This window comes from Elgaria multicarinata, chromosome 22 (genome assembly GCF_023053635.1).
Source record: "Elgaria multicarinata webbii isolate HBS135686 ecotype San Diego chromosome 22, rElgMul1.1.pri, whole genome shotgun sequence".
NCBI classification, from domain to species: domain Eukaryota; kingdom Metazoa; phylum Chordata; class Lepidosauria; order Squamata; family Anguidae; genus Elgaria; species Elgaria multicarinata.
This window is the reverse complement of record NC_086192.1, coordinates 16820997-16844496: the sequence shown is the minus strand read 5'-3', so window position 1 is coordinate 16844496 and position 23500 is coordinate 16820997. Positions and strand designations below refer to the sequence as shown.

General features: G+C 56.5%; 1 protein-coding gene across 1 annotated transcript in view; it reads right to left on the bottom strand.

Moving 5' to 3' along the window:
- Nucleotides 1-1265: 1265 nt before the first annotated feature.
- The window catches only part of TMEM248 (transmembrane protein 248), a 40170-nt gene continuing 17935 nt past the window's right edge, over nt 1266-23500 (bottom strand). The window contains exons 7-9 of the mRNA XM_063146378.1: nt 15465-15593; nt 8443-8555; nt 1266-3581 (exon numbers count right to left, since the gene is read on the bottom strand). Of these exons, the coding sequence (XP_063002448.1) occupies nt 2981-3581; nt 8443-8555; nt 15465-15593 (843 nt within the window). The 3' untranslated portion in view covers nt 1266-2980. The remainder of the gene's footprint in view (nt 3582-8442; nt 8556-15464; nt 15594-23500) is intronic.

Here is a 23500-nt window from a genome sequence, read left to right as displayed (position 1 = left end):
CTTTTAATTATCACCTTTTTATATTACATTTATAGCACCATCCTGCTTTGTTGGCCCTGGGAATATTATTGTGTTCATAGAATGATAGAATCGTAGAATAGTAGAGGTGGAAGAGGCCTATGAGGCCATCTAGTCCAACCCCCTGCTCAATGCAGGAATTCCAGTTTACAGTGCTGTCCTGTTTTGCTGGTTTTGTGACCGTAATAAATTCTTCTTCTAAGGGAACAGGCGTTTTTCTTGCCTTGGCCAAGTGTGCTGTGCCCCCCCCTCCCAGGTTGTAACTGCTGGCAGAGCCAGGCCCATCCACCTTTGCTTGATTAGAAGTGGCACCGGTCAGTCCTGTCCCACCGACCTACCCCAGCAGCCTGTGGGTGTCTGTTCCCCAATGTACTCTGACCCCGAGCGCCTCCATCTGCTGCAGGGGGTTCAGAGGGGTGGGAGGGGCCAGCTGAGAGCCTCCCCCCAAAGTGCAACCGAGTCCTGCCTGATGCCCTTCCAGGAGGCCGGTTATCAGGTCCAGCGGTCTGCCTGCCTGCCGTTTTGCAAGTCCCAGTCCCAGTCCCTTGCAAAGGCAGGGTGAAGCCCCCGCCTGCTCCCCAAGCAGCTGTTCTCCCGGCAGGGACTGGTCTTGGGCTCTTTTCAAAAGGAGCCCGGGACACTCCTGCACTTTGCTGTCTTGGGCTGCCACACTGCTGTCCATTCATTGGCTACCTGGATAAGAATAGAGCCTGCTGAGACATGACCCTTTAGAAAGGTGCTGCAGAGCAGTGTTGACGATTCCAGAGACCAGTCTGGCCACAAAGGTAAGATCTCAGAAGCCAGAATGAGCCAGAGCGCCCCACGCTGCCCTCTCCTGCACCACATTCCTGGTCAGCTTCCAACCGGCAGAGGCAGGCGGTGGGGGGCAACACCCAGGCCTCCTGCTGCTCTGGTCGCTGCCCCCACCGCCACTTTAGTTCCTTCCAAGTGGCCCCTTCTGCAACGGAGCAGCCCCTCCCCACTCTGCCCCCAGAAGGACCCAGGCTGCCCCCCTCCCCCACGGCACCTCATGTCTCTGCAGCCCCCCACGTTCATTTTGTCCTTGCGGCATCCGCGAGACCGGGCCTGGCCCCGAACTCTCGGCACAGACGGCTCGCTGTCATTCTCCCGGCAAAACGTCCGCCTGTCTCCCTTGCAGCGCGACAGGCAATTATTCCGCTCCACAAGAGAAGGTTTTGTCTCCCCTCCCCCCCACCGCCGCCGCCGCCACCGCCGGAGAAACCCTCCTATTTCAAATGAGAGATTTTATTGTCACGCTTGCTTTACAAAGCATATTAAAAAAAAATCCAGCTACATGCAAATTAGGACAAAACTTTGACTCCTAGGAAGAGCAGGTTGGCCCCTCCAGAAAGGGTGCACAGGTCCCGGAGACGGCAGCAGATGGGGAACGTGGCTTGCGTGGGTGCCACGGGGGAAGCTCATCCGTGGCTGCAGCTGAAGGGGTGGAGGGCGCTGGTGTGGGAAGGCGAAGGAGCCTGGAAGCAGGTTTGGTCCTTCCTTGGATGAAGAGACTGACCTCCTTGCAGCAGACTCATGCCTGGCACTGGGGGGTCACTTCCTTCGGCTGGGGGAGGGAAAGCACTCTCAGTAGCCAAAACGAAGACCCGACAGAGGCCACTGACTCAATCCTGGCAGGGGGTGGGGGTGGCCAGTCCAGCAAGGAAGCAGGCGCCATGAGGACCACATCACAGCAAGGCCCGGTTGGCCGTGGCTCCGTTCCTTTTGCAGGAAGCAAAGTACCCTAGAAGGTCAGGGAGACTCGAGGCCAGAGCGGAGCTCTGCGTCCGAACTGCCCCCCAGGCTCCCCTCCTTGTCACAGTGATGGAAAATTCAAAGTAGCTGAGAACGGCAGAGCTACGCAGTCGCCACACAGAAACCCCTGTGAGGAAGCACAGCTATTCCACACAATTAATTGCAATATGAATATATGAAACGGCCACGACCAGCTACGTTACCACAGCCCCCCACCCCCACCAAGCATCTGCTCTTTAGACAGAGTGGTCACGGGGCTTAAGCCCCCTGGGTTGAAAGCGAAGGGCGTCCGGAGCGCTTTCCCTTTGCCCCGGCGTCTTCGATGTGCAAACCAATCCAGAAGCAGTGGAAACAACTGCAAGATCCAACAGGTGGGCCCTTCTGCTGATTCACATCCTGCGTTGTAGTGATGAGTTCAGCATGTTAAATTGTGGAACTTGGGAGGCGAATGGGGCCGAGGGCCGGAAACCCCACTCGCTCGTTGGCCAGATCACAGTGTAGATCGTAGAATGGCAGAGCTGGAAGGGGCCTGCAAGGCCACGGAGTCCAACCCCCTGCTCAAGGCAGGGATCCATGTACATGGGGTTCCCAGGTAGTCACCCTTCCAGAAACTGACCAGGCCTAGCCCCGCTTAGCTTCATCAAGGTTGCAGCCTCCCATGCCATCACACGCAGTGTTCCTCTGCGGCATTTCGTTCCGGTGGCTGCCATCACACTGGTTTTGCCCAATTGCACCTGAAAGCCACAAGTGTTTCGCTCCGTTCTGTGGAACAGGCCCAGCTCTCTGCAACCCTTCCATCTTTTACCCAAAAGTAGAAATCCTTTCCTGAAATTGCTACTCAAAACAATTATTTATCTGGGAAGTTCAAGGTTTTGCTAGTTTTACATCTGTAGCCAGTCTGTAATGAGGATGGGGGATGGGCGCTATAGCCAAAATGGAAATCCTGACGCCTTTTCCTCTTTCTAGCGCCGCAGAGGCCACACGGGTCTCCTCCGTCCTAGTGACAAGAGCTGGGGAGCTAAAAGGCTCAACGCCCTTTCCCACCGACAACCACCTGGTCCTCCATGAAATGAAAACTGACTGGCATTCATGACCGCAAGAGCAACTCGTCGGCGTCCGCTGAGCCTGGCCAAGACTCGTCGCTGCTGTTGGGAGGGTCCCTTCGGAGCCCATGAGAGGCAGACGCTCTTCATGTCTGAAGCAGACCAGGCACCAGCTCGTCTCGCGCGGCAGATTCACTCGGCAGCAGCCGGACCTCAATCGCGTCACCTGCCTGCCCCTGCCCGGGCCCGGCATCCCCCGCACTGCTGTCGCTCCTGTCCTCGTCCCCAGAGGGGAGCCCCTCTTGGCTCTCCAAGTCGCTCACCTGGCTCTCGCCAAACTCCAGGATGGTCGGCAGGCTGCCCTGCGTGGGGCACCGTTTCTTCAGGCTGACCAGGAAGGGCTGCGGCAGGCAGAAGATGTCCACGTTGTTGCCCAGGTCGATCCAGGTCATGCTGGGGAAATTCCGGGAGTCCTTCAGGGCTTCCGTCAGCTCCCGCAGGATGGCCTTCGTGAGCCTGTTGCCATTGAGGGAGAGCGTGCTGAGGCGAGGCAGGGCGCTGAGGACAGGCAGCAGCTGCAGGAACAACTCATCCGTCAGCTCCGTGAAGCAGAGCTCCACGTTCTCCACGTGCTCCGAGCTGTGCCGGAGGTAGGAGATGACCCGGTCTAGTTCCTTCAAGGTCAGAGGGATGCCAGACAGGTCCACCGTGTTGTCCTGAGGATTCCCCACCAGGATGGCTTTCAAGCTGCAACAGAAGGAAGAAGAAGAAGAAGAGGAGAGGGAGCCTTGTGAGCCGTCTCCAGGCCTCCACACACAGCAGGCCTGGCAACCGCCCACCCCGGCGGCAAGGAAGAGGCTCCAAGAACGAAGCGCTCAGGAGAACAACAGGAAGGGGGGCAGGAAAGGAAAGGAAACCATGCTAACATTTCAATGATGTCTGCAGAAGATGTGGCAACACTCAAGGTTCAGCTAGTGCTTTCCCAAATGTCCAGGACAATTCACCTGTATCGGCTCAGTAACCTGTCCTGTAAGGTTGGCATACGTTCCTGCGAGCGAAGGTGGAGGCAGAGGACTGGGCTGAGACGGAGGAAGAGACAGAGCAGGGACCCTGTGCAGGCAGTACAGCCACATGGCCTGAACGTGCCTGAATGAAAGGCAGATGGAAAGACGTTTTCCCACCCACCCCAGTCGGAGGAAGAAATCCTGCCAGCTGGCTCCAGTGAGAGACGGAGATCCGATTAGCAAGTCCTCTCTCTGGGAAACGGGGACCCATCCAGGAGAGCACCTCAGCACCCTCAAGGCCCACTTGGCAGCATGAAGCACAACAAGATTGGGGGGGGGGGGATTGCCAGGATCTGGAGCCCCTCCAGCAGAAGGAAGGGAGCGTGTGGTGTGCAGAGACCCCGTGTGCCAGACGCTCCCGACGCAGGTCTGCCTCTGATGGGCTCTGGCCTTCCCTCCGGCCACCTGGGTGCCCCCTTACCCTGTGGCACCATGAAGCCTGAAGCTTCAGGCGGCCTCTGCCTGCCAGGACTGCTCTCCACCCACCCCGTCCTGATTTGGTGACTCACACAAATGGGAGCCGAGCCCCTCCTCTGGAGCAAGTACAGGTGGCAGAGAGCCAAAGCCACCGTATCGATCACAGCTCGAAGCTGAAGCTGAAGCAGAAGGCGGCCCACGCAGCCGGAGAAGTGGCACTGCAGGCTTCGACAGGGGGCGTTTCCAGTACAGGAAATGTAACCACAGCAGGAAGGAGACGGGGAAGTTCCCACTGGTGGCCTGGCTCAAAAGTGCCTCTCCACAGTCTTGTATGCCACAGTCTGGATGGTTTCCAGTGGGGGATGCTCAGGGCTTGGCTTTAGGCCATGTGAAGAGGGCCAGACTTAACCTGCCGTTCCACCGGCCTCCAGCTTTCACGCCTCTACCCTCACTATTTATTTGTTTGTTTATATCTATGCCCCATTTTTCAGAAACTTGACCGGGGGGAGGGGGGGCGAACAACAAACATTTAGCATCATAAAAGATCCAGTGTGGTGTAATGGTTGGAGCTTTGGACTGGGAATTGGGAGATCCGGGTTCTAGCCCCCACTCTGCCATGGAAAGTCACTGCCTCACAGCCCAACCTGCCTCACAGGGTTGTTGTTGTGAGGAAAGAAATGGAGAGGAGGAGGAGGAGGGTCCTATGTGTGCCGCCTTGGGTTCCTTGAGGAGGGGGAAAGGCAGGATCTAGGTAAATGTCATCAATAAATAAATAGCATTACGTTCAAATAAAAACAGAAAACTGTTTTGTTTGTCTGCCCCCCCAGGGAAACTTCGAAGTCCATGTAAAACAGATCAACAGAGGTGAAATATCTGAGAAAATAAAAAGGCCGTCACCTGGTGCCAGGGACACATCCCACGTAGGGCTATTTTAGTTTCAATTTCCTTCTATATAAGCTGCGTGCAAGCATATATAGAAGGAAACCGCCCAGAGAGCTTCGGCTATTGGGCGGTATAAAAATGTAATAAATAAATACATAAATATATGTTTATTTTTTCTAATAAGGTTATTTATTTAGTCTGTAATTTGCATGGTTATTCTTAGAGAGACAATGTATTTATTTGCAACTTTAAATGATGGGAACCTTTCTGGTGCATTTGTGACTGGGATTACAGAGGGGAGGGGAGGTGGGGAAAGGCAGATGCAAAAGGGCCCTCCTTTAAAAACCTTTTTAGAAATCAAGCGGTTCCATGTGGGGAACTGGAGAACAAATGCCAAAAAGCACCTGCTTGCTGACGTCCCTGCAAGATTGGTGGGTTCCCCCCTCCCTCAAGGACACGTCAGTGTGTGCCTGATTTTCCCAGCAGCAGGCTGGTGGCTAAAGCTAAGATGAAATTAATCTCCAGTTAATCTGCGCAAAGATTCAGAGGGTGACAGGTTGTGGAGAGCACCGGGGGGGGGGAGCGCAAACCCCCATCATTCCTGAAGGAGGACCCAGCCCTGGCACCTCATCTGTCATCCAGCAGGGCAGCAGCATCACTGCTTAGGAGGAACAGTGACCGAGCGGCCGGCAGGCACGCACGCACGCACACGCGCTCCCGCCTGCAAGCACATCCTCCACGGCTCCTAGACTTCCAGGCGGCACGTCTTTCATTTCTCATTTCTAATCTTCCTTTGCAAGCAGCAGGAGCTGTCAGAAGTGAGCCTCAGCTCTATGAGCGATGGAGAGTCCGTGCCACCCAAGCCCAAAAGCATATTCAAAAGCATGTTCTGCAACACACGCACAGACACACACACACACACAGAGAGAGACTTGAACATAGGAAGGGAGCCTTTGCAACACAGAAAAGCAGGAGACTGCAAAATCTCGGTCCACTTGCCCTCACGGACTGGCACGGAAGCCTTAACTCTGCACTGCAGCACAGAGGAGTAACAGGAACGGAGGTGCTTCCTATCGGACTGAAAAGTCAACCCACTGGGGCCTCCGTTTCCTAACCTGAACAGGCTCCCTCCATGCAAGGGGCACAGCAGGCAATGCCAGCTCTCAGAAGCACTGCCCACTATCTTTGCGACATCATGGAAGATGGGTGAGGTGCCGGATGACTGGAGGAGGGCTAATGTTGTCCCTATCTTCAAAAAGGGCAAAAAGGAGGAACCCGGGAACTACAGACCAGTTAGTCCGACGTCCATCCCTGGGAAATTTTTGGAGCAGATTCTAAAGAAGTCAGTCTGTAAGCACCTTGAAAACAATGTAGTGATTACTAGAAGTCAGCATGGATTCTTTGATCGGGTAACCTCCCTTGTGGACTGTGGGAATGCCGTGGATGTCATACATCTTGACTTCAGCAAAGCTTTTGTCAAAGTGCCCCATGATATTCTGATTGACAAACTAGCTAAAAGTGGGGTAGAAGGAACAACTATTAGGTGGATTCACAGTTGGCTACAGAATCGGACTCCAAAAGTGCTTATCAACGGAACCTTCTCAAAACTGGGGGGAGGTAACGAGTGGGGTACCGCAGGGCTGTCCTGGGCCTAGTGCTCTTCAACATTTTATTAATGATTTGGATGAGGAAGTGCAGGGAATGCTTATCAAATTTGCAGATGACACAAAATTGCGTAGGATAGCTAACACCCTGGAAGACAGAAACAAACTTCAGTGATCTTGATAGGCTGGAGTTCTGGGCTGAAAACAACAGAATGAAATTTAATAGGGATCAATGCCAAGTTCTACATTTAGGAAATAGAAACCAAAGGCACAGTTACAAGATGGGGGATACTTGGCTCAGCAATACTACAAACGAGAAGGACCTTGGAATTGTTGTAGATCACAAGCTGAATAGGAGCCAACAGTGCGATAGGGCTGCAAGAAAGGCAAATGCTATATTGGGCTGCATTAATAGAAGTATAGCTTCCAAATCACGTGAGGTGCTGGTTCCTCTCTATTCGGCCCTGGTCAGGCCTTATCTTGAGTATTGCGTCCAGTTCTGGGCTCCACAATTAAGGAGGACGCAGACAAGCTGGAGCGTGTTCAGAGGAGGGCAGCCAGGATGATCAGGGGTCTAGAAACAAAGGCCTATGAAGAGAGACTGAAAGAACTGGGCATGTTTAGCCTGGAGAAGAGAAGATTGAGGGGAGACATGAGAGCACTCTTCAGTTGTCACACAGAGGAGGGCCAGGATCTCTTCTTGATCTTCCCAGACTGCAGGACACAGACTAATGGGCTCAAGCTACAGGAAACCAGGAAAAACTCCAAGTCTGTTAGAGCAGCACGACAGTGGAACCTGCATTGAGCAGGGGGTTGGACTCGATGGCCTTATAGGCCCCTTCTAACTCTACTCTACTAGTTCAAAATATGGCAGCCAGGTTGGTCACAGGTACACCTACAGGTGACCACATTACACCAACTTTAAAATCATTTCATTGGCTGCCAATCAGTTTACGGGCGAAGTCTAAAGTGTTGGTTATTACCTTTAAAGCCCTACATGGTTTGGGTCCAGGCTACCTGCGGGATCGCCTTCTCCCGTACAATCCGCCCCACACACTCAGGTCCTCTGGGAAAGGTTTACTCCAGTCAGCCTCAACTAGGCCGACCTTTTCCTCCGCCGCCCGCAGACTGTGGAACGGCCTGCCGGAGGAGATTCATCAGCTTAATGCCTTCTCTGAGTTTAAGACACCTGTGAAGACTAGTCTCTTCCGGCAGGCCTACCCAGATGGATTTTAAAGCTAAGAATTTTAAGATGTTGTGACTGTTATTTTAATATTGCATTGGTTTTATTTGGTGTTGTTCCCTGCCTTGATCCAGAGGGAGAGGCGGGTAATAAATATGTTATTGTTTTTGTTATTGTTGTTATTATTATTACTCTTCTAGGTTTCTACCTGCTGAAGGATCAGCTGCTCCCGTCCCCCGTGCCAGCCTTGCCCAGGGGCCTCCGGCTTCCTCCAGGCCCACATGGTCCGCCAGGGAGGGAGGGGGGGAACAAGGCCCAGAGGCCTCCCCCCTGCCACTCCACTTGTCCTTCTCCCCCCAGCGAGTCTGGCCCCCACTCAGCCGGTGCTCCCCACCCACCCCGCCCCCTCCAACGCCCCACGGTGGCCCTCGCGGAGGAGACGCCCCTCCCTCGCTCACCAGGCCTGCGGCTTCCTCTTCACCATGCCCTGCCGTCGCCACTGGGAGTGGGGGCTCAGGTGGTAGGTCAGCTGCCGGCACAGCTTCTCCATGGCCCCCAGCGAGTCGCCCTCCTGCAAAGGGAGGAAGGAAAGAAGGAAGGAAAGAAGGGGGGCACGTGGGTTATGGACACAGATGGAAGCTGGGGGGGGGGGGGATGACGCAGCACCAGCAGCGGGCCAATGGCCTCGGAAATTGGCCCTGGCACACGGAGGCAGGAGAGTGGGACAGAGCCCCCTCCCTCCCCCCTCTCCCCCAAGCACTGCAAGAGGTGTTGCTTTGCAGGCTGGTGAGAAACCCAACACACCGGCTTCCCATTTCCGCTTGAAATACTCACACATTCACCTCGACCAGCAGGGAGGCCCGCCCCCCCTACCCGCCTGTGCCTCCCCCACCCTCCAGATCAACCCACACAGTGCAGAACGCGCTCTTTGACCTTCTCGGCACCAACCCGATCTCCTCAGTGGAGAAGCGGCAGGCATCACAGGCCGCCTGTTGCGGTCATCAGCCGTTCAACCGCCCCCCATCCAGAGGGATCCGGCAGCCCTCCACCCCCACCCCCACCCCCGTGACAGCAGAACCCTCACGACAGATGTGCCCCCCCCCGCCACCCCCCAGCTCTCTGCCATCACTGTGCGAGCAAAGCCTGGGGGGAGGCTGCCGCCTCATGCGCTCTCCCGGTTCCACGACACCTCCGGCAAAGCAGCCAGACGGTTGCGGGGGGGGGGGGGGTCGAGGCTGGACGCGCTCAGCTCTACTGGAAAGATCCCCAGCCCAGCCCTGCTGGGAAGATCCCCAGCCCAGCCGTGCGGTCCTCCCCGGGGCCCTCCCCGACCCCCAGCCCAGATCAGCTCGCATGACGTGCTGCAGCCGGAGACGTTCTCTGCCCTGCGGCCTCCGCAGTGAATCAGGAGGCGCGACGCCTGGCCCGGCAGTTTTTCCCACAAGACGGGTCCAAACGGCGCAACTCAAGCATCGCCCCTTCCAAGTCTGGCCACAGAGCTGCAGCCTGAGGAGCAAAATGCTTCAGGAAAGCCTCGCCCTGCAGGGCACAGCAAGCCACTGGCCCTCTTGAAGGGCCCACGGCTGCTGCCCAAGGCGGCCCCCAGCCGGCCCTCCCCATCCTCTGCAGCTCAGGCGCCGCCGCTGTCGTCTCGCCCCCTCTTTCTCGCCCCTTCCACTTCGTGCCCAAGGGCGGTGGCGGCGCCTGGCCACAGCCTGCCCCTATTCAGGCACCAGCGCCAGAGCCCCCCGCCACTGCCGATCAGAAGCCAACAGGCGCGCCCCACACCGCGGCCTCTGCCACAGGCTCATTCTGCTTCTGCTTCTCCTGCTGTCTAGGGAACGCTAATTGGCTTTCGGCCAATGAGCAAGCAAGCACACACGCGCACACACGTGCCAACCGACCAGAACCCAGGTCTCAGGCCCTGCCTTCGCCTCACTCAGCGACAGTTAAGGTAAGACCTGCCCAGTAAGCTAGGGGACTCGCACAGCCGCGAGGAAAGGGCCCTCTGGGTGAGACCCGGCATACACCCCCCACCCACCCAGTCCACCCCACCACTCCGCTCATACGCCCTCCCCACCCTCGGCTCACACCTTTGCCATGACAACAGCGAATGACGGGGGCTGCCACGGCTGGCCCTCAGCCCCCGCAACGCCGGGCATCCCTTGAGGTCTGGCTGCCTGCCATCGCCAGGGGTGGGAAGGGGGGTGTCTCCTGGCCAGGCTCTGACCTCGGCCCGGCTGTTTGCAGCCTTCTGCAGCAGCACCCTCCCACCCATGTTCCCCAGCAACCAGGCCCACGGGTGTACCGCCTGAGATCCTGGAAGCAGCACAGAGCCATAGCTAGCCTGCTCCTCCCCCAGGAATTTCTCTCACCCCCTTTAAAGCCCCCCCCCCAATTGGTGACCCTTTCCCCGCGCCCAACGGCGTGGGGAGCCCGGGGCACACTGGCACTCCTCTTGCTCAGCTGCTCCTCAGCGCAGGGTGAGAGAGCCGCCCCTGGAGAACCCGGGCCGGTCACCTTCCTCGGGGGTCCCTTGTGGGCATTTGTCCCCTGGATCCAGGAACATTTCTGGGAGCCCTCCAACATCCCCAGTTGGTGCAGGCTCTCCTGAGAGGCCACTGCAGGGGTGGTGGTGGTGGTAGCTTCCCAGGAATGAGAAAGGCAATCTGCTCATGCCCAGAAGCACGCTCTTCTTTACGTCATCCGTCCCAGGCACATGGGCACCGTGGCTCAGGCGAATTCCCGGGTCCGCAGGGCCGACGGCTGCCTGGTGCTGGGAGCCCTTTGCTTGCCAGCCGGTGTCCAGCTCAGGCACAGAGCCAGACGCTGGTGGCCACGTCTCAGCCAGAGGGAGGGGCTGCGGAGGTGCACTGGGACAGGGGGGCTCTCCCCTCCCTCTCTCCCCGGGGAAACCGCTAATTGCTCTATTCAGGTCGGCCCCCCACTGAATTCCGGCATGAATTCTTTATGAGGCCCTGTGAAATATTCATGGCGACCTATTTTACACAGGACGACGCAGGTAGCGCTGCGGATCCTGCCTGCGAGCCCGGGCCCTGGTCAGGAAGAGTGGGGGCTCTGGAGAAAAGGGAGGGAGCGCCCGAAGGCCTCGTCCGAGGAAGGCCCAAAGGGCGCTGCCCACACGCAGCTGCCCGCCCCCCTCCCTCTGGCCCGTGGGCTTCCCGAGGGCCCCCACCTGCAGCCCTTGGACTCGTGAGCCCGGGTAAGTCCAGGCAGGGTCCAGTTCATTGAAATGGGGTCTTAGGCCCATTTTGCAAGGGGGGCGTTTGCACCAATCAAGTCAGAACTGGGGGGGAGGGGGGCACGAACACAGCCGCCCACCTTCCCCCTCCCCAGCCAGATCCCAGTCTCCCCTCCCCCCCCCCCCCGCATGCCAGGGGTCCCGAGAGGTGCAATGCTGGGCGGTGCTTGTGCACCAGACCCCCTCCCTGATTGCCTTGGAGGCACCTGAGCGATTTACCCCTCAGCCGAGGTCTGCCGTGCAGCAGGGCGGGCTGGGAGATTGAGGTCAGAGCTCCTTGGGGGAACCGCGAGGGGAAAGACAGGTTAAGGCAGGGCTAGAAGGAAGCGGAGGAGCCACTTCTGCCTGGGATGCAGCCCCAACTCTCAGCCAAAAGGGGGTCTGTCATGTGGGACACGGCAGAACCGAGGACGACGGGGGCAGAGATGAGGCCGCACCTGACGCTGGTCTGGTGGAAGGAAGGAAGGAAGGAAGGAAGGAGGCCCCTACTGGCTCCGGGGAGGGGGAGGGGGAGGCGGCTCCGGGTGCCATGAGCTGCTCGTTATGGGCTGGGGAGGCCCTCGGAAAGACAGCCCCAGACATTATTTTTATTAATCAAAACGTTTATATCCTGCCTTTCTGGTGCAAAAGTAAAATACCAATAGAACACCAACCAACTAACCGAGGAGGCAGCGTAAGGCAAATAAATTCCCCTGGAACCTCCAGACACTTCAACATAAGAAAACCTCGCTAGAGACCAAGCTTTCACCCAGCTCAGCGGGGATCTTCCGCATCACGCACTTACAGGCCCAGGGAAGACGGGCCCCTGGCGGCCCACTCTTTTATCCCTTCTCAAATCTACAGGCCTCGTGGCTCGCGCTGGCCAGTCCCAGGCTCTTCTCAGGCCGTTGGAACTCCCTCCCTTGTCAGGCAATTTCCCAGCGGGCACTGATCAGGCTCCCAATTAGCACGGCCTGGCTGTTCGAGCTAAACTGATAACCCCCCCAGTTGTGACTCCCCAGAGACAGGGAGTCTCTGCAGGTCCCAGGAAGGGCCACTCAGTTGCCTACCTGAGAGAGCAACCCAGCTGTCCAAGCTCCGCCCGCTGTGCCCCCCCCCCACGCTGCCAAGCTGTTCTAGAGGGCTTCTGAAGTCTCACCTGGCCTGCCAGCCAGTGGCCCTTCTCAGGGCAGGTGTGTGCACACTGAAAACCAACGGCTGAAATAAAAACGTGGTGTGGTTTGTAGCCTTGAGTCGCCATCGGAACGTACAAACAGGGACTTATCTATGGAATAAACAATGTACAAGGTGACATTTCCCCAGCAATAACAAACAGGGTTAAAATTTAAGATGTATCCAGCTGTGAGCACGTGTGTTTTAAATCACCAATCGCGCAAAAGCACGCATTTCTGCTTTGGAAATAGCTGGGGTTTCTCCCCAGTCCAGCCGCGTCGCTTGCTGCGACCGGGCGCATCCCCCCACTTCCTGAAGGACATGCGCACGCGCTGCTCTGCACCCCCAGCCCCTCTCCCCGGGGGAAGCCTTTACTCCTCGCCACAGAGATCCATGAGCACATCCCCGTCCTGCAGGGATCAGTTTGCGCTGAGCGTTTCATGCTGCCGCGTTCACCACCCGCCAGGGCAGGAGGAAAGCGTGTGGAGCGTGTCCGCCAGGCTCCAGCCCTCCCTGCCGTCTGCACGCACTGGGGCCAGGAAAAGGGAAGGTCCCCCTCAGCATCCCTCAAAGGCAGAAAAACAAGACTTGCCCAAGGGGGGTGGGGAGAACCAATACGCTCCCTAGCTATGCAGTTCATCTCATCCCTCCATTGCGTTCTTAAACGAGGCAAACTCAAATGGCAACCTCTCTCTGGCACGCCGTCAGTAACACAAAGGGAGCCCATTGCTTGTTTCTCGAAGGAGCGGCAGCTTCATTTTCACCTCCTCGTGTGGACAGAGAGAAACCACGTAACAGTCCCTCCTCTTGGACAGGAAGCCTCTATCAGGTCTAGCCCCCCACCCCCCGGCCAAATGCTATATTTAGGGGTGTCCTGTTGGCTGCCATCACTGGACGGGGAGACACCATCCCTCAACAGCATGTGGCTACTTAAAGATGAGGTGCAAGGTGGGCTTCAAAGACCCCCCACCCCAACTGCAATTCCATGCTGGGCGTGCAGACCCCTGCGTCATAATGCACAGCCAACATGGAGAGTTGTGTTACTGCAGACGCAGCTGTGTGAAGAAGGGTTTGTCCAAAGCTGCCCCATCGCTCACTCCTCTCAGCTGGAGTCATAGAATCATAGAATAGCAGAGTTGGAAGGGGCCTCTAAGGCCATCGAGTCCAACCCCCTGCTCAATGCAGGAATCCAACCTAAAGAGTACCTGAAAGATGGTTGTCCAGCTGCCTCTCGAAGGCCTCCAGTGTGGGAGAGGCCACCACCTCCCGAGGTAACTGATTCCATTGTCGTACTGCTCTAACAGTCAGGAAGTTTTTCCTGATGTCCAGCTGGAATCTGGCTTCCTGTACTTGAGCCCATTATTCCATGTCCTGCACTCTGGGATAACGGGCTCAAGTTGCAGGAAGCCAGAGGTATCCATCTTGCACTCGGAAACCCAAAGGTACCTCAAGAACCGATAACGTAGGAAAGCACCCTGGAAACTGTATGTATGAGAAATGTGACACGGTTTTGAAAACCAATCAGGTGTGCAACAGGGGGACTTTTTGAGGTCCCGATTCGTCCCAGTTTATAAGAGCCTAAAGAAACTAAGAAAGAGCCCTGACGCTGGATCAGACCAAAAGTCCACCTAGTTTACCATTCGGTTCACAGGAACCCACAAGCAGGAGACGAGGGCAACGGCACCTTCCCACCCGACATCAGGGCTAGCGGCCAATAAATGGATACTGTTTTACACTGTTGTTTTTATATTTTTGATGGTTTTAAATTTTATATACTTTTTAATGTTCAATGTTATTAACTATTGTAAACCGCCCAGAGAGCTTTGGCTGTGGGGCGGTATATAAATGTAATAAAATAAATAATAAATAAATAAATATTATTTCTATTCCTATTCTCCTATTACAGCATGGACATCAGGAAAAACTTCCTGACTGTAAGAGCAGTATGACAATGGAATCAGTGACCTAGGGAGGTCGTGGGCTCTCCCACACTAGAGGCCTTCAAGAGGCAGCTGGACAGCCACCTGTCAGGGATGCTGTAGGGTGGATTCCTGCATTGAGCAGGGGGTTGGACTCCATGGCCTTGCAGGCCCCTTCCAACTCTGCTATTCTATGAATACATCCAAGCCAGAGGCTGTGGCTTGTTGGGAAGGGGCAATGCAAGACTGAGCCAGCCCCACAGGAGACACTGAGGCCCGAAGCAGCCGTGGGGCCGCCACAGAGGGCAGCACAGGCCCGCCTCCCATATTAGGACAGTAAAATGTCAACTTCGTCATCACCACCATCGCAGAACAACCCAGAAACCCGACAGAGCTATCTGAATGTCCTTTGGAGGCACCAGCTGCTGAATCCTGTGAAAATTTGTACTGAGAAATTTAATTCCATCACAGGAAGCAAGCAAGGACCACCCAGAAAAAGGAATCCTGAATGAAACACAAGGGCATACGCAGTCACACACACCACGAGTTCACACGGGCAGGTAATATTTCAGTCCTACTAGAATATTTTTTTAAAAAGGAAACCCCATCTGCTCCGCCCCGTTGCGTTCCGGCCCTCAGCCTGAGCTCCACACAGACCATTCAGCTGCCGCTCTCTCTCCAGGCTGCTTAATTGTTCTCTAAAAGGCAGAGAGGAATGACCACACTATTGGCTCAAACCCAGGCTTCCTCGTCTGCGGCACGAGCCAGAAAAATGCCCTGGAGAGGCGAGTGCTTGCCAGGCGCCCCCCCCCCCCCTCGGCCTTTGAGAGAAGGGAGGCGTCGTTCCGAGCCATTGTGGCTAGTAGCCTGACCTCTTGTGCTCCTCGCTCTTCACTAGAACGCTGGCTTGGCCTTTTTCGCTGCCGCTGGCCTTTCCCAGCAAGGCTTCTCCGCCCAGGCGAGTCACAGCCGCTGCAGACCTCAGCAGCACCTGCCTCCCCCCCCCCCACTAGCACCTGAGCCCAGCCAGGCCTCCCGGGACCCAAAGCCCAGAGGCAGCCCCTGGGCTGCCCTCCACTCCCCCCCCTCCAAGCCCGCTTTCCCCTTCCGCAAGCCCACAGCAGCCACACCGCGAGGGAGCACTTACCGCTTTGGGGCAGTGGATGTACCTGGCCAGGCTGATGATCAGGTCGTGGGTGATGGGGTCGACGAGGTTCCTGAAGCTGGCGTAGCGATACAGCACATCATCCAAGGAGGTGGACTCCATGCCCAAATCCTGCAGGGGGGCAAAGGGGCAGCACTAAGCAGGCAGGCGCACCGGAGGCCTCTACCTTGGTCAGGCCGTGTCACGGCCAGCCCTGCAAACACATGCACAGCCTTGGCGTTCCCCGGACACGGGGAGTCACACAAGCACACGGGCTCCTGTGAGGACCGCTGGTCATGGGCTCGGCTTGACCCCACCGGTCTGCCTGGGTCTGCCAGTGCTGCACAGGTGGAACTGAGACCAGATGGGCCGGGGGGAGGGAGGGGCGGAGTAGAACATATGTCTTTACCAACGAACAAAGACAACCAGAGACAAAGCCACCCACACTTCATGGGACAAGGTGTGCCACAGTATGGGTGCAGCCACTGAGAAGCCACTTGTTGAGAAGCCACTTGTGGCCATCAGCTGAGGCTCCACCCTGAGTGGGACACACAGAAGGGCCACTCTCCTTCTGACTTGAAGGAGCATCCGAGTGGTATGGGAGAACCCCCACCCACCCACACACACACAACTATCCTGCACCCAATCCATTTGCAGCTTTACAGGTAATCAGCAACACAATGAATTGCGCCGAGAAGCAAAACTGTAACCAGTGCAGACATCACAGGTCAGGTGTGGCCCCATGGGGCCGCATGGACATTCCCCATCTGCCTCCTTGCTGCTGCATTCTGGAGCAACTGCAACTTCCAAATGCTTCTCCCAAGGTAGCCTCACAGAGAGCACATCACAGTAATCTGATCTCGCTGTAACTAAGGCAGGTGTTACCGTAGCCGGGACTGACGTCCTCAGGAACGGGCACAGCTGGGGCGCCAGGCTAAGCTGGGCAAAGGCCCTCCCGGCCACCGATCACCTGGGTGGGGAGCTGGCAGCCCCGGCCCTCAGCCTGCAATGCTGACTCTTCAAGTGGGGGTGGGGTGGGGTGTACAACCCCAACTGGTCTCCCTCCTGACCAGGACTCCATCTGTCTTGTCTGGATTGCAGTCCAGATCAAGACTGTGTAATAGCAGGGGTGTGTGTGTGGGGGGGGGGTGTATTCAGCCTTTCCCCTCACAGGGGTTTCCCAATTAAAACCACCCACCCCCGGCCCCAAGGCTGCCATTGGCCCCAGCAGGAGAAACACAGATGCCCACCTAGTCATGACCAGTGGGGCCGCTGGTCACAGAGACGGACACATGCCGCTCAACCCAGCCCTGAAGCATTTCCTAAACGTGGGTGGGCATCACTTCCATGCACCCTTCCGATGAGGGCCGTGAGGGCAGTCCACAGCAAAATGGCTGCAGCGTGGTGGCGGGCGTCCCAAGGCAAGGATCAGGAGGCTCAGGGAAGAGAGCGGGTGCCGGTGCAGGACGGGCGAAGCCCGGCTCTACTGGATCGGTTTGTGGTGCCGGCAGCAAGGACAAGGGGAGGCTGCAGCCCCTGGCAAGGCCACACCCTCCCAGGTGTTCTTCTCCACAACTGTCCTGCCGGCGGGGGTGGGGGGTGAGACAACCCCAAAGTAGCCCAGCCCAAGGGTCCGTCACCTACTTTGATAAAACCCAAAGGAGAGAAGCTGTGTCCAGATCTACACCAGGCGGGATACTGAACGATGGAAGCGTCCTCTAAGAGGCAGGAGCCACACAGCTGCTTTATCGCAGCACTGAAGCGCATCGGCGAGCGTTGGAGTCCATGGACGCAGGCCACAGGCCGCTTCCACACCGCTTGCGTGGGGCTGTGAAAGCGGTGGGGCTCCTGCCTCTTCCACACCGCTTTCCTAGTCGATATGCCTGAGCGACTTTAGCCCATGAGGAAGCCACATCATTACCACGCACAGCCTCCAAAGCGTCCATCTTAAGAACAAAAGTACAATTGTGTTTGAGGATTTATGCTATTTCACGTGTCTGCGTCCTTGCAATTCAGAGCTTAATCAGGCTGGGAGAAAATAAATTCCCCCCAAAACAACCGGAGCCGAGTCGGGGCACCCAGACCCCTCCAGTCAAAATGCCACATGCCATTGCCCAGACGAGGCTCCCGGGCGCTCCACGGGAAGGGAGCGGCAGGCCAGAGGATAGGAATCAGCCACCCAAAAGACTTTTGTCTAGGGGGGTGGGGGCTGGGTTTGTGTGTGGGGAGTTGGACACAATTCCTGCCTCCCGCAATTTCGGCTCTGGATGTTACTCATTTCAGCCCCCCAATCCTAACGAACTTGTCTCCCCAGGAACAACTTCTGGGTTTGCAAACAGGCCGTTCTCCGAGGACAAATGGGCCAAACGTTTCTCTGCTTTGCTCTGCACATTTTAAAGGACAACGCTCCTTTGCAGGGTGGGGGCTGGGGGGGTCTGGGATCAGTCTTACAGGTGGTCTCACATTCAGGAATTCTCTAGGGCCCCTGAACTGCCGCCCCGCTCCCCATTGGGAGGAGGCAGGACAATGGCAAGGGTGCGCCCAAGGCTCGCCCACGAGGCACGCCGGATGCCTTCTAGCCAGGCAGGCCCGGCCTCGGGTGGCAAAGGATCGCCCCTGCGGGCAGGAGGGTCCCCCGCAAATGGCGCCTTCTGGTGCCAGGGGAGGGCCTTCTGATTTCCCAGGCCTTTTAACGGGCCCAGAGCCTTTGCTAGTTGTTTTCATGCTGCTTTTTATTTTATTGTTGGCCTCTTGCATTGTACATATTTAAAATTCTTGTTTTAAGCCACTCTGAGAACTTGGTTCTAGAGCAGCAATGAAGTGCAGAAATAAATAGCTGAAATGCTAAGGTGAGCCAAGGCCCCAGTGAGCCTAGCTGGGTTCGCGGCCATTCCTCGAGCGCAACGCCCACCCGCCCCCCTGCCCGTGGGGCCCCCCATGCCTCTTCTGACGTGGGCTAGCACCTGTAAGCCGGGTTCCTGCCTGGGCCACGCGCAAGACCCCACCATGCATGCTCCTACGAGAGGCCCCAGCAGGGCCCAACCCACACCCACACCCGTATTTTTAAAAAGTTGCCCACCTCAACTTCTTTAAAGCACGGGATGACAGGGCTCCCTATTCATTCATGTGTGGGTTTGCTTTAGTGATTCTATTATCCCAAAATTTCAAAAAGGGTTTTTTTTAATTTTGCCTTTTAAATTGCTATTAGTGTCTTGAATATTGTTTTAATATTTTTACATGGTTTTATTGATTGTTGTTTGCTTGTTTCAATGCGATTATTGTCATTTTATTAGGTTTTGTTGTATATACCGCCCTGGGAACTATTGTGGAAAAGTGGTATTAAAATATTACAAATAAATAAATAAAAGGACATAAAACCCAGCCCTTGTTTTCATATATCGCGCAGCGTGACCTGGGCAGTGTCTGAAGGCCATCGAGGTGACCCTCAGAGACGAAACTTCCCGTACTCTCAGCAGGGAAGACGAGAGCTGACGGCACACCCAGGTCTGCAGGCTTCAGGCCGCCTCGGATGGACACGGCAGACCCTTCCGCTGCACAGCCAGAGAAGGAAAGGGGAGCTGGGCAGTCCCCCAGGACCCTGCACACAGGCTCTTGGCAAGCACTCAGGGTCAAGCAGAGGCTGCGGGGGGGGGGGGTGGATGGATGGATGCAACGCCACTGCATGAAGCCTTGGCGAGCATTGCCTGACCTTGCCAGGCTCCTGCAGAAACGCAGCGCCTAGAATTCTGCCAGGCTATTGATCCGAGCATTCAGCACCGCGTCCCCAGCCGGAACGGCTCCAGTTGTATACGCAGACCCCCGCCACCCCCCTTGCCTGCCCAGTGGGAACAGTAGGAAGCCCAGCCCGGGCTGCCCTGAGAGCCGGCTTCTGGCCAAACCACGAGCACCACCACGCCACACCCGTGTCAGCCATCCCTGGCAAATGCTCGCTCCCTCCTGCACCGGGGGGGGGGGGGGGAATGCAAAGCGCACCTGGCCAGAGTGGGCAATTTACCTTTCAAGTCGAGAAGCCCGACGACAGCTGCTGCTGCTGGCTAAATTCCCAAAAAAGGGCCGTTGCGGTAGGTTTGCACTGGTTTGCCTCCTTGCCCTACGTGTGAAAATGCATTATAGTTGCTGTGTGGAAGATTTTAAGATGAAATAGGATCCATCTTTTTTGTCCAGAATCTCAGGAGCAGCATTTCAGGCTGGGGGTGGTGGCAGGCAGAGATCCCTGGCAGGGTCCAAAAATCACCTTGTTCTGCATTCTTTTTAAAGGAGTACTTGCCTTTTTATGCATCGATAACAACAGCACTGTTATCAATGCAAGCAACAGAGCCCCACTTCCACCACTTTTCTCTTTGGAAGCCAAAGAATTTTGCTTCAAGCCCAACTAGTGGTGAGTAGACACACTCGTCAGGCGAGTGAGAGAGATTTGGGGCGCTCCTGAATCAAGCCCTGCCCCCTTTTTTTTGCTCTTGACAAACTGTCTTGCTCTTAAGCAATTTGTTAATTAACTATTTCATAGAGCAGGAGAGAGAGAGAGAGAGGACATTTTCACTTAATTAAGGCAAGCGGCTTTTTGGTGAGCCTGGGGGGTGGGGAGCGGGGCCCACCTGCAGGCCCCAGTTCGTCAGCTACTGAATTTCTTGCTAAAATGGGGCCGGGATGCCCAGAACCTCCTGCCTCTCTGAGCCGCCTTCAATTTCACGCCGTGTGTCTGGGGGGTGGTTCAAACAAGCCACACCACAATTTCAAGTGACAAGGATGTGAAAACTCAGATCAGATTCAGAGCCCCAAGAACTTCAAATGAAATCTAAGCCAAGAGTTGTCATACAATGACCACGTTGATAAAGCACAATCAAGTCCTCGCGCCACAGATAGGAAGGGAGTTTTTGAAAGGTCGGCCGTCAAGAAGGGCAGAACCTGGAAATTCAGCCTTGCCAAAGTTGCCCTCAGAAGATGGAAGAAATGATCCGGGTTAGGGTTAACACAAGGAAAACAGAGTTCCAGATAATTTCCCCAAACCATCCCAGAACCTGCTTCTTCTCAGCTGTCACATCAAGAGTCCCAAATATATGAGGAAAGAGTTTCGTATTTATTACCCCATCTCTGAGGTGCTGGTTGCTCAGGGCTGACCATTTTGGGGCACTCCCCAGAGGATAGGATAATGACCAGCCGTGGGGTGACGCTTAACTCACTGTGCGCTGAAGAGCTCATCGCCCCACCCGCCCCTGCCCCTGCCCCCTCTCTGTCCTCCCAGTGAACAGCGGCGCCGGTGCCCCCGTGCGATTTCGGTCTCTGCGCACTGCCGACGCAGCTCTCAAAATGGCAGCCCTCAAAAGCAAGGCGGAGGAGAGAGAGAGAGAGAGAGAGATCCCTATGGGGAACCGGGGAAGAGCCCTGTTTCTTCCGCGGTGGGGGGAGGGGGTTGCCCAAACCCTGCGCCCGTGCCTGGCATTGCTGCTTCCTCAGAAGAAATGTGGGGGTGGGGGGGGCACTGGGCTCCCCAACATGTGAAGTTCAGCCCTTGCTCAATAGCAGGACTGTGCGAAGTCTGCTTTGTGTCAGGTAGGCCGCCTGCCCCACACAGCCCCTTGGGTCTGAAGCGGAGGTGGGACCTGGCAGAACGGCCAAGCCCCACACAGCACGGCATCGGCAATGTGGCTGAACACCTGCCACCCAGGTGCAGATCACCTGCAGCTGAGCAGCAAGGACGCGCTCCGAGCTGGGCGTGGGGGGGGGGGGGGAAGGGCATGGGGAAGAGCATCCAGACCCATTTGCTGTTGCACTTGGCCACAAGAGTTTGGCACTGGCGAGGAGGGCCTGTTGGCCATCAGGCGAGAGCCAGGATCACAGGGACAAGGCAGAGCTGGGGGGGGGGGCGGGTGGTGGCAGCGGAGTTGGGTGTATAGGTGAAAGGAAGCAACCAGCAACCCCCCCCCAGTGCCCCCAGCATGAAGGCAGTGGGAAGGGGTTTGGCCAGGCTCTGCCCTGTATCACAAGCAGCAAATGTCTTTGTGTGAAGGGAGGGAGCCGGGTCTTGGCCTGCATCTACCCCAACACACACACACAGACACGCTCCTAAAGCCAGGGGCAATTGGCCCGCAGGGGCCAGCTGCACACCGACAGCGGAACACGCCCACGCCTCAGAGAGCCCCCTGCCCTTCTCCGGAGATCTGGAAGAGGCGGGAGCAGCCCTTGCACCGCTGGAGCCTTTACCAAAAGCTGAAGAGGGGCCAAAGGTCCCTGTGAAGGAAAGCATAAGGAGGAAGCAGCCAAGATGTGCGAACATGCAGGAAACGCAAACGCCAGTGGCTGCTCTGAGCAGCAGCCTCCCACGGCCGGCCGGCCAGCCACCCCGCCGGACATGGGCAAACAACCCCTTTGCAGCAGCAGCAGCAGCAGCAGCAGCAGCAGCAGCGAAGCCGGGACCGGCCCGTCCACGGAGCTGCCGGCTCACCTGCACCCACAAAGGCCCCTGGATCTGCACCCTGCCCCTTCAGCACTCTCAAGGATGGATTGGAAACACACTCCGGAGAAGTGGAACGCATGTAACAAAGAGGACATCTGAGCATAAGCAGAGTGCCACTTCCTGACCACCAAACGCATGCACACACCTGCTGTTTTGGGGCGGTCTATAAATGCCTGACATGAATCACCGACCCGAGACTACAAGAAAGGCCTTCTGGGACCAAAGCCCCCACCGCGTCGGAGAGGAGGAGGAGGAGCCCCAGCCGAGGCCTGTCGCCCACATCTAAACAGGAGCCAGGGGTTCTACTGCCTCTGCAAGAGCAAATGCCACGTTCCCAGGGATCCCTTGCCAAGAGAATGTTCTTGCACACAAAACCACACAGGGGCTCATCTTTCCTTGGGTAGTTCTGGGGATGGGGGGGGGGGGGGAGGGAACAGCTGAGAAATGCAGTCTCCAACGCATCTTTACCCAGAGGACCTCGTCTTCTGCTGCTCCCAGACTGTGGAACGGCCTGCCGGAGGAGACTCGTCAGCTTGACAGTCTTTTAGCATTGAAGAAAGCTATCAAGACTGATCTCTTCCGCCAGGCCTGTCCAGGAGAATTTTAGTATGCTTTTAGGATGTTTTTAACAGTATATAATATGTTTTTAATTAATATTTTATGCCTGCTGTTGTTCCCCGCCTCGATCCAATCAGAGAAGCGGGTAAGAAATATTATTATTATTTTTTATTATTATTATTATTATTATTATTATTATTATTATTATTATTATTACTATTGAGCCTCCCTGCCCCCCACCCCTGACATTTCTGCTCAGCCAGGCAAGGATGCTTTGTCCCTGGAAGGCGTCGTCTGCCCAGGTAGAAGTCAGAATTGGTGAACACAGAGCGAACGCTCACCATTGGGAACACCCTGTGTGTTGCGCTGCATGCAATTGTGAAAACTGCCGTGCAATGCACAATTTCCACGAGGAAGCCACCCCTTCTCCACCCTGGATTCAATGAGGGAAGTCACTCTGCACGTGGTCCGGGGCCACCTTCAGATTGTGTACTCCAAACATTACATTTGTCCTGTATGCGACTGTGCGCCACTCCGGCATTCAAGACCAGCCCGGCTGGCAAAGCGGCCGACCCCATGCGGCTGCAGTTTCCGCTCGTGCAGCTGCTGTGCGCCAGGGGGGTTGTGGCCTCTGCGGCCCCAGCCATAGTACGTGCGCTCCGGCCACCCCTGAGCGGAGGCCGCAATGGCCTCTCACGCCTGCAGGCCGCCTTGCGGCCTCTCTGCTCAGATCCCCCTCTGCTCCCCCCAGCAGACTCACTGTGCCCACAGGCCTCGATCCGTTCACTTACAGAGGCTTTCGCAACCCTGCCTTTGGCTGTCTCTCCTCCTGCACTGCTGCTCATCCCCACCCACCACCCCGAGGGCTCCCAAGCGCTGCCAATTTCGCATCCTTTCAGCCAAGATGGAGGGCGGAGGGCGGGAACCGTTCGCCCAGCAACAGGCAGACCAGAGGAACCCTCTGTTCCTTTCCCCTCCCTCCCTCCTCTGTTCAAGTTTCTCCCAA